This window comes from Misgurnus anguillicaudatus, chromosome 11 (genome assembly GCF_027580225.2).
Source record: "Misgurnus anguillicaudatus chromosome 11, ASM2758022v2, whole genome shotgun sequence".
NCBI classification, from domain to species: domain Eukaryota; kingdom Metazoa; phylum Chordata; class Actinopteri; order Cypriniformes; family Cobitidae; genus Misgurnus; species Misgurnus anguillicaudatus.
Genome location: NC_073347.2, coordinates 6185521 through 6199243, shown reverse-complemented (window position 1 = coordinate 6199243; position 13723 = coordinate 6185521). Strand labels below are relative to the sequence as shown.

At 31.7% G+C, this 13723-nt stretch overlaps 1 protein-coding gene across 2 annotated transcripts in view; it reads right to left on the bottom strand.

Annotated features, from left to right (window-relative positions):
- Positions 1-13723, bottom strand: part of csmd1a (CUB and Sushi multiple domains 1a) — a 696936-nt gene that overhangs the window by 168911 nt on the left and 514302 nt on the right. For both annotated transcript variants that reach the window (XM_073872919.1, XM_073872920.1), the window contains exons 28-29: positions 9709-9847; positions 8781-8968 (exon numbers count right to left, since the gene is read on the bottom strand). In XM_073872919.1, the coding sequence (XP_073729020.1) occupies positions 8781-8968; positions 9709-9847 (327 nt within the window). The remainder of the gene's footprint in view (positions 1-8780; positions 8969-9708; positions 9848-13723) is intronic.

Below are 13723 nucleotides of genomic sequence, written 5' to 3'. Positions count from 1 at the left end.
TCTGCATTTGAACTACTTTTGGTACTGATTTTAATATTTCGCAATAAATAAGTTATTGTGATTACACTTGTCTGTCTGCCCTGCTGGAAAAAAACAGCATAGACCAGCATAATTCCAATGCTGGTCTGTGCTGGTTTGGTGTTGGTTTAGCTGGTGGTCGCCAGCATACCAGCACCAAAACACAACATATGCTGTTTTTCCAGCAGGGTGTTTTTGTAACAGTAACGTTACATGATAAACAGTTTAGGACTGTATTAGCGGCTTAAAATATCTTTTAAATGCTATATTGTTGCTAAAATGTTCCTACACATATCTGTCCGTTATGACGTTTTGTAGCTGTAAAAACTTAATATTGCTATGTTTAAATGTTGCAAATACATCTACATTGTACGTTTCAGCATCAATTTGAACGTACCAAAAATATGTTTTGTGTTTTTGAAAGTTACGTGTAAATAACACATATTAACAGTGAGACCAGGGTGTGATATAAGGAACACAGTATTTCAATCCTGATAATACAAAAAAAGGCAACATCACAACAATAAAATGTAGTACTGAGGAGCATAGACAAAATGAGTTGCCATTAAAATAATTACAAATAAAATATTCAACAATCCAACATAGCATTTTTATCACATAAGAGAGTTGCGTGAATCATTTGAGGGAGGCACATTGTACATTAGGGACGGCACATTGTCATTGCCGCATGCTTTGACATTTCTAAAGTACAAACTCACTTCCCTTTTAAAAGAGCATTAGCACAATGTAGACTGCCAAAACATGTCGTCCCTTTGGGGAATATTACCAGGTATTCACTGAGAAAGGTTAATACTGAAGAAATGCAATATCATTGAAGAGCTTTTTGGCAACATTTACACTGCCAATCAAATCCATTTTGAGCACAGACATCTGGCACAGATCAGATCAGATCAGACGGGTACATGCATATAACCGCGGATTGGATTTTGGGCCATTCAGTTTGAGCAAATAGTAAATGTGGTTTTAAATCCAACAGCATCTAACCAGTAGACACTCATATATTATTTTAGTTAATGCACGAGAATTCTGTATACTTTGCTTCTTGTGAGCATTTGGAGCCGTAGCGAACAATATGATTCTTATTAATGTATTAATTTGTTAACTTTAGAAACAACTGTACACCATAAAAATGACCGGGTTGGGTAAATATTGGACAGAACTCACAAACCATCCCAGCCCTGAAAACTAGTTGGCTGGGTTATTTTTGACCCATATGGGTAAATATTGGACAGAATACATGTTGGGTTAAAAATGACCCAATGTTGGGTTGTTGTTATGCAACCATTGGGTATGATAATCCAGCAGTTGGGTTAAAACAACCCAGCACTGGGTCACATTTAACCCAGCATGTGTTCTGTCCAATATTTATTTATGTAAGTCATATGAGCCGTTAATAACATTACTTTGAAGGCTATATCCTCATTAATCCGGATCGATCTTTTCCCCTATGTTTTGGACCTCTGTCCTTACTGTGATTGTTTTTATCCAAAAATCTCCCAAGTGGACACATTTTAAAAACAGATAAAGCATTGCAGTGTGTACTGACAAAAAAAACAATGATGGCTTTCATTACTTATATGATTCATTCAGCAAAAAAAAACAATAAAAATGTTGTACCACGCTGTATTGGTGTTATTGTGCTTCACTTTCTGATGTGGTATTAATAAAAACGCAGTCAATAAAGTAAATGTAAATAGAAAAGACAAAAAATCTAATCTGTGTCCAACTATTATATCTGTGAATTTCACCCATTAGTGTAAATATAGGCTTTAATAAATCACAGGAATCACTTCATATGCTGTTAACTATTTCATTTTTCTTCCCTACTGACAGTCCAAATAGATCAATTATTTGGATTTATACTGAATTACCTGTCAGTGTTGTTAATTACTGTGACAGCATCTCAAATATTTGTAAGATGATGTGATGGGTACGCTATGAGGCTCTGAAGTCCTTTGGCTGAGTGAAGAGAGATATTAAGACGCAAACTGCTGCAAGACTCCAGAGGAAACCATATCAGGCCATCAGGGTTAGTGGTTTATGGATATTACACTATTGATGATTTCTTACCAAAGAGCTTCTCAACATTTAAGCATTACCTTGATACAGACACAGTTCTCAGATACTGTGATACAGATACGTTTACAGGCCTCACAAAGCACAAAAATGCAATATTACTTATTAGTTGGAAATAGGGATGTTAACAATTAATCGATCTTCGATTAATTGTCGATAAGAATTTACTCGATAAAACTTAACGATTGTTGAAATTAAAACAAGATCATGCACGTGTGTGCGGCGCCTGCGCAAAACACATACAGTCGGAGAAAAAAATTAAGCGAGCGCGCAAAAGTTAAACTACTAGCTATGATCACAACGATGCTCGATGCCAAGCACACGCATGTGCTTTTTAACATCATGCGAGACGAGGCTGGCTGGCTGCCAACGCAAAAAAATTACATCCGCAGTGGATCTGACAGGGTCCGACGCAGAAAATGCAAATACGTTTAGGATACTGAAAGCAAAGACCCTCTTCGGGGAAACCTGCAAGATTAGCATAGCAACGCTGCTATATACAGAGAAGGAGACCAGAAGCCGTTTTTAATGAACAGATTAAAATGTCATCTTAAATTATGGCAAGAAACTGTCAAATGTAAACTGTAACTGATTGTCGTTACACCCTGAATGCCCACAACATATATCACTGATCATCATTATTGACTGGCTGAGGCGCTGCGTGTTTTCTAATGGAAGGTTGGCATCTCCGTAATATAAGCATCTTTGCTGAAAGTACGTCTAAGCTGAGGTGACGACGAGAAAAGTGCCCTTCGTGTGCTTCTTGGATATAATTACAAACAGTGTATCAACGACTCGGAAAGCGAGGTAAACAACTTGATAAATAACACTTGATGATAATAAAACTGTTATTTTGACATGGACTTTCATGCGTCTGTTGCAGAATGCCCATGTGAGGCGGAGTTTACTGTGTCTATTAGTCATTATATTTCATTACGAGATTAAATTGATGATTTTATCAAACTACATTGACTCATTTTACAATCCCACTAGCATGTTATTTAGACAAAATAAAATCTTTTAATTCGCGTGAGGAAGCTGACGTTTTTATGCACACTTTTATGTCATTGGCTATATGCCACTGCAGTGAAGGCTTATTGCACTATTACTGTTAACGATTATTCGATTGATTGATCGTTAATTTAAATGATCATCGAATATGGGAAATTGCATAAATTGACATCCCTAGTTGGAAAGTAAACCTTCAGATGGTTTCAGTGGCAACAACATAAGCCAGGGGTCTTCAACGTTTTTTGGGTCGGGGACCCCTTAGATGAGAGAGGCATGGAGCAGGGACCCCCTGATACTAAATGTGTAAAACAGAGATATTTAAGTAAGCAGTAAGGTACGAGAGGCTGCCTTTTCGTATTAGGCACAACGCAAAGTGAAGTAAAGTACAACTGATGACCAATCAGAATCAAGGACTGGAACTGTTTACTGTTTTATAAATAGAAACAAACCATATTGTCACACAGCCATACTATATTAACATGCATCATTTTTTTGTTAAAGTAGATTTAGTTTTTATATTAAGGCTGTCAAAAGATTAATCGTGATTAATCGCATCCAAAATAAAAGTTTGTGTTTACATAACATATGTGTGTGTGCTGTGTGTAAATATTTTGTAGATATAAAAACACACACATTTATGTATATATTTAAGAAATATTTGCATTTAAATACTGTATATACATTTATATAATTTATATTATATATAAATATAAATATTTTATATATAAATATAACCGATTTTTCTTAAATATCTACATGATTGGGAGCGTTTTTATATATAAATAATAATTATACACAGTACCCACACATATGTTAGGTAAACACAAACTTTTATTTTGGTCGCGATTAATCTTTTGACAGCCTATAATAATAATAATAATATAATATTATTTTAAGGTATTTGCAGTGTAATATATTTTCATTTTACTGTGAATTGGACAAGGGCTTTCAGTTTATAAAGATGACTGATCATGGTGAATGGCACAAAGACTGTCTATTCTGGTGGGGATAGAGGTTGTGCTACTTTATAATTCAGAGGACTGTTGCTTTTCTCGTGTATCGTCATTGTCATGAGTTTGAGTAACGCAGGTTTATTTTCTGCATAGCTTCATAACAGACTCAGGAGAACAACATGCAACGAGTCCGCGCGCATCTCTTTGGGGCAACTTTTTAAGAGGCGGACTTCAACCTGACTATGAATCTTGCACAAAGCACCATCACGGCGCGCGTTTCATTCGTTTTTAAATGCGAGCGATAGTTTTGTCACAGTTTAAAATGCCGACGCGGTGTGGTGTCATTTGCCTGTTGAATTAGCGTTTTAAATCTGAACCGTGTGAAACAGCCGTCCAAGTTCAGAAATATAAGATGAGACAACATGTCGCACTGATTCTAAAAATGACATTCTGAAAGAAAGACACACATAAGATTTACCTGTTTTATGATGACTTTTCTGTCGCTATTGCTGCTTCCTGAGTGGACATTTTTAATCTTTAGATATTTTATTTTGGTCCGCTGTCTAAACTGAACACGCGCCTTCAAACCTATGCGGCCACGCACGTGCACAACTTAAAGGGGACATGTAACATTTTGTACATATATTTTATCTTTTAAGCAAAAATAGCTTGTCATTAAACATCATTTGGCGGACCCCCTGCAGTTCCGTCACGGACCCCCTGGGGGCCGCGGACCCCCGGTTGAAGACCCATGACATAAGCGGCTTTTGTGGCCAAAACTACTTCTGCAAAGAATCAAGTCCCTCTAGAGTAGACTATTTCTGATGATAAGAAAAAATAAATAACCAGTACATTACCCTAGTTCAAATCATAGCTAAAACATAGTAACTACTATACTGAGCTAACCTTACTATGTGAATACATTTTGATCGGCTGCCAAACCTCTCGTCACACAGCGGTGACCCATGCTTGTCATCTCCTCTGTCTTTAAGAAACCACAAAATTTTTATTTTGAACAGCTATTTGTTGCAGGTGTCAGTTTAGCTATTAGCCAGGGCCCGGTTCCCCAAAACGTTCTTATCGCTAAGTAGTTCTTAACCTATTCCTTAACCTCTCTCTTAACTCTATGGCACGGTTCCCAAAACGTTCGTACGCTAAGTATATCTTCTGTAAGTCACACTTTCGTAAGGTTGGTCTGGACCATTCGTAAGCTCTCTCTTAGCGTTGTTTGAGCGCAAAACGCTATCGCCGCAGTCTTTAGAAATCAGTGGAGCGCAGTACAAGTTAAACTATGGTATGCTGACAATGATTTTATGTTATGGACATTTTTAAGACTTATAATAAAATATGTTTGCAATGGATAGAGGACTATTTATGCAGTTGACTTTATTTGGTATCAGAACTAATGAATCAAAGACGGCGCCGGTGTTTGTTCCTCATTGAAGTCTGTTCCCTATATGTTTATAGCGTTTTCATCACGTTATGTTTATTATTTATTTAGAAAGATCAAAGATTTCAATTGGTTATACTAAAAAGCAATAATATCATGTATTCTATTACACAATTTATTAAATATTTCATATTTAACAGTTTTATGTCTTTTAACATATAGCCTGTCATTTTCTTTTCTTTTTTCTCTACTGTTTGTTTTAAAACTGTTTTGTTTCCAAACATAATAAATATTATACATATAATATGATTCATAATGTAAAAATAATTGACTTACAATCAAGAACAGTCAAGATACATTACATAAATGCACACATATACATCTCAGTAGCCATTAAAACTTTCAATGTATATAAAGAATAAACATATAATGTGATAAAAACGCGATAAAAAGACTAAACTAAAGGGAAACACAGGGGGAACAGACTTTCACACAACACCGGTAACCCCGTAACCTTTTAGTCCATGCCAATTTTTTTTATTCGGCAACACTTAAAACCTTTTTGGGCGGTTTCGCGGACAGGGATTAGACTAGTCCTAGACTTAAACACTTTTAAGAGCTCTCCAAACTGAAAACAACTTGCACTTACATATCTTCAAATACATCAGGGCCCTTTGTTTTACCTCAAAATGCACACAGGTAATGTTTTTAGTAAGGCATGTTTGTTAAAACTACTTATATTTCCTAATTAAACTAAGACCTAGTCCTGGATTAAGCTAATCCTGGTCCGGGAAACTGCCCCTTAGACAATTTGCCTGACGTGGCTAAATAAAAAAATGCCTCCCAAGACAACCCATTATGGAGCTGCTGGATCTTCTCAGACTATAATTCTGTATCTAATTCTCTCTCTCTCTCTCTCTCTCTCTCTCTCTCTCTCTCTCTCTCTGTTCATAGATATTGCTTTTTATTGAAAACATTAAACAATGGCCAGCAATACCGCATTAAACAGAAGTAACTGCAGCTGCTTGCCAATCAATTTTGATCGTAGTACATTACCATTAGTATAAAAGGGTATTAAATATTTTTTTAAAGTTGTTAAACCCATGTTTAACGTGGATGATTAGCGAGGAATACCCGGTTCGTCTACCCGTATAACTGACAATTTTATAATTTAATTAATAGTCTATATTTGACGGATAACTTAAACTATGTTAAAATAAATGTTACTGGAATAATTTGAGTAATGTTCCATTAGAACGTGTTGTCTTTCTTAACGCCGTAAAGCACCTTCGCGTGAAGTGGAGAATCGATCCCTGAGCGATCGATCGCAAATAATTCAGCACCTTCACTCGGGACAGCGACATTGTTACGTCGTACTTAGAGGCAGCGTGTTAAGAAGCTTCCTAAGAGACACTTCGGGGAACACACTTAGGAACATAAACAACTTTGCTAAGATATATCTTTTTGAGCCTTCTTAGCGTGCTAAGAGTGAGCGTTATCGGGGAACCGGGCCCAGACCAATAAACAGACCGGAAGTTAAAGCAACACTATGTAGTTTCCATGTAAAAATGACTTACAGCTCCCCCATGTGGTTGAAAAGCGCAACAGTGCCTGGTATCAGACACTCTTCTGCAGGCAGGGGGAGGGGCGGGGCTGTGTGCTCTACCCTCCACCGACACTTTCAGAGTGTGCTTGTAAGTTGTTCTATCACTGAAATAATTTTAGAGACATTATTTAAAGGTAAAAAAAAACTACATAGTGTTGCTTTAACTTCGGGCCAGGGATGTAAGTGTGACAACATGTGGGGAAATAATTTATACATCAGCTGTTTTCAACACGCAATTAAAAACTTTTTTTTGTTATTTATCTGTTATTTATCAACTCTTAAGAAATAATAGGCAACCTGTTTTTAAGGTCAAGAACATGTTATATATATATATATAAAACTTATTACAATATGGATTACAGCAATAATTAATAATAAACACTTCTGCAAATGTGTGTAATTTTCTTTACATAAGATACAATATTTTCGTCAGATTTTTTGGTGAAATATGACAAATGAGATTGGGTCTTATGCACAAAGCATGCATACGCACAAATTTGTAAATGCAAAAATTCAAGAACAACTAATACCACATGTACGCTATAATCAAATACCATGCTTTATTTTAATGAAAATAATAATGTTGATATATAATATTTACGGAAGGAATAATTGTCGACAGGCCATAGAATTATAAGAAAATAATGCACACCCAAGGTGGTAATGTTACACCGTGGGTGTGCCTTGGGTGTGAATTATTTTTAAATAATTCAAAGCACCGGAGTGAACTATTCCGCTTATACCACGGTTACCACAAACATCGCTCTGGTTCCTATTTTTAAGACATTTGACAAGTTGTGCGGTTTACTGAAAAACAATCAACACCCATAGAACATTTCTAAATACTTTTATAAATAATAATTATTTTTTATAATATTCCTTATAATATTACATTATAATATAATATGATAATGTTGTTTTTTTATTGTTTTTTAATGTAGATATTATGGATGAATACAGTGTGTCTTTTTTATGAGAGATGTCAAATTTCGTTGTATAAAATGCAATGACAATAAAGGTAAAACTAAAAAAACTAAAACTAAACTAATATAATACATGATCTATATTATTATTATTATTATTATTAGTATTATATACAGTATATATATAAATAAAAAAGACATGACAAATATTCGTGCTTTGCTTCCTTACTTTTTAAATCTCTATGAAAGTGTTTGCTTAATGCCTAATGTAAAGGTAATGTAATGAGACATCCACACGCCAATCACTTGATCTAGACCATCTGTTTTATTTTAGATACAGATGCACATCTGGCGAAATAATAGTAAAGTTCTTTGTTATCTCATATACTTCTTTTTAACCAATACGTGTTACTCTGGTTAATATGATCATGGATTTATTTTTTAGCTCTTTTACTTTAGTGTGTTTCTCTGGACAAGCACTACGGAAAGCCCTTACAGCAGTGGTTTTCAACATGGTGCCCGCGGGCACCAGTTTGCTCGCACTAGGTCTGTGAGTTGCCCATCAAAGCATATTCCATTAATAGCCTCTATTTTAATATTTATTTGTGCATATGCAAGTGTTGTGAATTAGGTGGAATTAGATACAAAAAGCATACACAATTATTAGTGAATGAGGCCCATTGTCTCTTAAAATGTATGTGTAAGTGATCACTGACCCCATGGTTGTCCTTCAACCCAAGCTCTGAAATGTGTGAGCTGTGCACCTGCATGGTGAGACTTGCCTTTATATTCAATGGCAAAACCAGTCATCCCCAGAGAGGCATCGCTGCGAAAGGCCAGGAAGAGGCTGTTACCACTGCTCTCGATGCGCTCGGGGACCTGGTTCCCCTGCAAGCTGATGATCAGCGGCCCGTTTGAGTCTTCACCCTCATAGATGTGAAGAAAGTCATAACTGGGCTCCATATTAAAACTGCACAAGAAGACAAGAGAGATGACATGTGATTGATTCAGCTCTGAACTATTATGGGGCATGGTAAGGTCCCATCAATGAGACAAAAATCTAGAAGTCAGATACACGATTCTCCTCAATTGTACGTTTTCTAATGTCAAAATCAATCCCAACATTGCTATTATTATCAGCATAGTTTGCTACAGTCTCAGATTTAAATCGGGGGTTAAAACACCATAAGAGCTCATTTTTGCAAGTTAAACCGTACGTAATATAAAGCAGTGGTAGTTCTAATAACATTTTTTGTAAAAACTATATAAGTAAATGTTAGTGTTTATTACTATGCATTTTTTATTTTACTGCATATATAAAAATAATAACATATTCTTGTTTGCATTTAATACAAACACAAGTTTGATTAGATTAAATAAGACTAGATTAAATAAGACTAAATAAGCTGGTTGCTATTTCAGACCAAATAGAAAAACAAAGATCAGATAAGGCAAAATTCAGATTTAAAAATCTGGTCTCTTTCAATTCACAAGTGAAATCTGATACAAAATAAATATTATATATGCATTCTGTCCCTTTTTCAATTTCATTATATTCGAATAACAATTGCCCCTTCTGTTTGCCACCTCAATTTAAATTAAAGATAGAAATTGAACTGGAACTCTCATATCATTTCTGAAAAACAGTCTGTTACATCTCTTCTGGTGGCATGAGATTCACAGGCGACTGGCATTGAACGAGCACATTACCTTTTGAAGATTAAAGCTATGACAAAGTCAGGGTTGACTTTTATCCGCCAGTCACACTCTTTTCCGGGTGGGTAGGGTTGAGGATAGTTGGGTGATAGAATTACCCCAGCAGGCCCTGTCACATTGCCCCCGCAGGTAGCTATCATAACAAGGAGAGTGAGGACAAGAGATATGTTTAATACAATCCTTCAAAACACACGCACACACACAATAAACACCATTACACCAGCATAATTACAAGATGATTACTCTGCCCTCATTATCAGTTAATACAGAAGGACAGCAACATCCCGTAATATTAAATGATAACAATCAATAAATGAAATGGAGATGAATTTTAAGCGAGATCTGGCAGGACATTACCCAATCATCTAAGAGCATGTTTTCATGTGAAGGTTACTTCTTGATAAGAGAAACAATCATTCACATATCAAATGACAAATGCAAAATAAATAAACATGCAAAACCATCTCTGTGCACATGGCAGTGAAGCGTGGACTATCTGGCGTGGAGCTTTGGTTCTGGAAGTCATTTTTACATTTTCTCCACATACATTTCAAACATCCTCAATTGAACCAATCAGTTCCAAAATAAATCAGACACTTTACAGAATCATAAATAATAAAAAAATGATGTCAAATCTATAAAAGATTATGTCAAAACTATAAAAGTATAAACAAGATCTCAAAACTATAAAACTTCAAAAAAAAAAAAAATGATGTCAAAACTATAAAACTATAAAAAATGATGTCAAAACTATAAAATTATAAAAAAATGATGACAAAACTATAAAACAAAACAAAAATGATGTCAAAACTATAAAACTATTAAAAAAATGATGTCAAAACTATAAAACTAATAAAAAATGATGTCAAAACTATAAAAAAAATGATGTAAAAACTATAAAAAAAGATCTTTAAACTATAAAACTATAAAAAAATTATGTCAAAACTATAAAATTATAAAAAAATGATGTCAAAACTATAAAAATATAAAAAGGTGTCAAAACTATAAAACTGAAAAAAGTCAAAACTATAAAACTATAAAAAAAGGTGTCAAAACTATAAAACAAAAAAAATGTCATAACAATAAAACTATAAAAAATGATGTCAAAACTATAAAAAAAGATGCCAAAACTATAAAAATATAAAAAGGTGTCAAAACTATAAAACTGAAAAAAGTCAAAACTATAAAACTATAAAAAAAAAAGGTGTCAAAACTATAAAACAAAAAAAAAATGTCATAACAATAAAACTATAAAAAATGATGTCAAAACTATAAATCTATAAAAAAAATGATGTCAAAACTCTAAAACTAAAAAAAGGATGTCAAAACTATACAAAAAAATGTCAAAACTATAAAAACTATAAAACTATAAAAAATGATGTCAAAACTATAAATCTATAAAAAAATGATGCAAAAACTATAAAACTATAAAAAGAATGTGAAAACTATAAATCTATTAAAAAATTATGTCAAAACTATAAAACTATAAAAAATGATGTCAAAACTATAAATCTATAAAAATAGTATGTCAAAACTATGAAACTATAAAAAATGATGTCAAAACTATAAAACTAAAAAGAATGATGTCAAAACTATAAAAAAAATGTAAAAACTATAAAACTATAAAAAATGATGTCAAAACTATAAATCTATAAAAAAGGATGTCAAAACTATAAATCTATAATAAAATGATGTCAAAACTATAAAACTAAAAAAATATGTCATAACAATAAAACTATAAAAAATTATGTCAAAACTATAAATCTATAAAAAAGGATGTCAAAACTATAAATCTATAAAAATAGTATGTCAAAACTATGAAACTATAAAAAATGATGTCAAAACTATAAATCTATAAAAAAAATGATGTCAAAACTCTAAAACTAAAAAAAGGATGTCGAAACTATACAAAAAAATGATGTAAAAACTATAAAAACTATAAAAAATGATGTCAAAACTATAAATCTATAAAAAAATGATGCAAAAACTATAAAACTATAAAAAGAATGTGAAAACTATAAATCTATTAAAAAATGATGTCAAAACTATAAAACTATAAAAAAAGGTGTCAAAACTATAAAAAAAAAATGTCATAACAATAAAACTATAAAAAATGATGTCAAAACTATAAATCTATAAAAAAAAATGATGTCAAAACTCTAAAACTAAAAAAAGGATGTCAAAACTATACAAAAAAAATGATGTAAAAACTATAAAAACTATAAAACTATAAAAAATGATGTCAAAACTACAAATCTATAAAAAAATGATGCAAAAACTATAAAACTATAAAAAGAATGTGAAAACTATAAATCTATTAAAAAAATATGTCAAAACTATAAAACTATAAAAAATGATGTCAAAACTATAAATCTATAAAAATAGTATGTCAAAACTATGAAACTATAAAAAATGATGTCAAAACTATAAAACTAAAAAGAATGATGTCAAAACTATAAAAAAATGTAAAAACTATAAAACTATAAAAAATGATGTCAAAACTATAAATCTATAAAAAAGGATGTCAAAACTATAAATCTATAATAAAATGATGTCAAAACTATAAAACTAAAAAAATATGTCATAACAATAAAACTATAAAAAATTATGTCAAAACTATAAATCTATAAAAAAAAATGATGTCAAAACTCTAAAACTAAAAAAAGGATGTCAAAACTATACAAAAAATGATGTAAAAACTATAAAAACTATAAACTATAAAAAATGATGTCAAAACTATAAATCTATAAAAAAAAATGATGTCAAAACTCTAAAACTAAAAAAAGGATGTCAAAACTATACAAAAAAATGATGTAAAAACTATAAAAACTATAAAACTATAAAAAATGATGTCAAAACTATAAATCTATAAAAAAATGATGCAAAAACTATAAAACTATAAAAGAATGTGAAAACTATAAATCTATTAAAAAATTATGTCAAAACTATAAAACTATAAAAAATGATGTCAAAACTATAAATCTATAAAAATAGTATGTCAAAACTATGAAACTATAAAAAATGATGTCAAAACTATAAAACTAAAAAGAATGATGTCAAAACTATAAAAAAATGTAAAAACTATAAAACTATAAAAAATGATGTCAAAACTATAAATCTATAAAAAAGGATGTCAAAACTATAAATCTATAATAAAATGATGTCAAAACTATAAAACTAAAAAAATATGTCATAACAATAAAACTATAAAAAATTATGTCAAAACTATAAATCTATGAAAAAAAATGATGTCAAAACTCTAAAACTAAAAAAAGGATGTCAAAACTATAAATCTATAAAAAAAATGTCAAAACTTCAAAAAAATGATGTCAAAACTATAAATCTATAAAAATATTATGTCAAAACTATGAAACTATAAAAAATGATGTCAAAACTATAAAACTAAAAAGAATGATGTCAAAACTATAAAACTAAAAAGAATGATGTCAAAACTATAAAAAAAATGATGTCAAAACTATCAAACTATAAAAAATGATGTCAAAACTATAAATCTATAAAAAAATGATGTAAAAATTATAAAACTATTAAAAAAAGGATGTCAAATCTATAAAATTTAAAAAAGTCATAACAATAAAACTATAAAAAAAATTATGTAAAAACTAGATGTTGTTGACAAGATGGCCACTAGTATAGACTCTACTTTTCTACACTATACTTTCATTTTCATACAGCACTAACAGATATTGGTATTTTTTCTGGAGCTCATAATCTATTAAAACATGTGATTTCATTTTACGAATAATATATGATGTTCTACATACATCCCAAGGAATCCCAAGTCTGGTAAATGATGAATTAATGGACAAGACAAAATAAAATTGTATTGTGATTGTGAGTCGTGCCCTTTATAAAAAAAAAAATGTCCACAGTGTTCTTTACATGCATTACTTTGTGTGCTCGACTTTATGTGGGGTTTTACCTAGAAGCGATACAGCAAACACCTAAATTTCAAGAGATGTTGGGTTTAGGGTTAGGTCTGAGGGTAGGA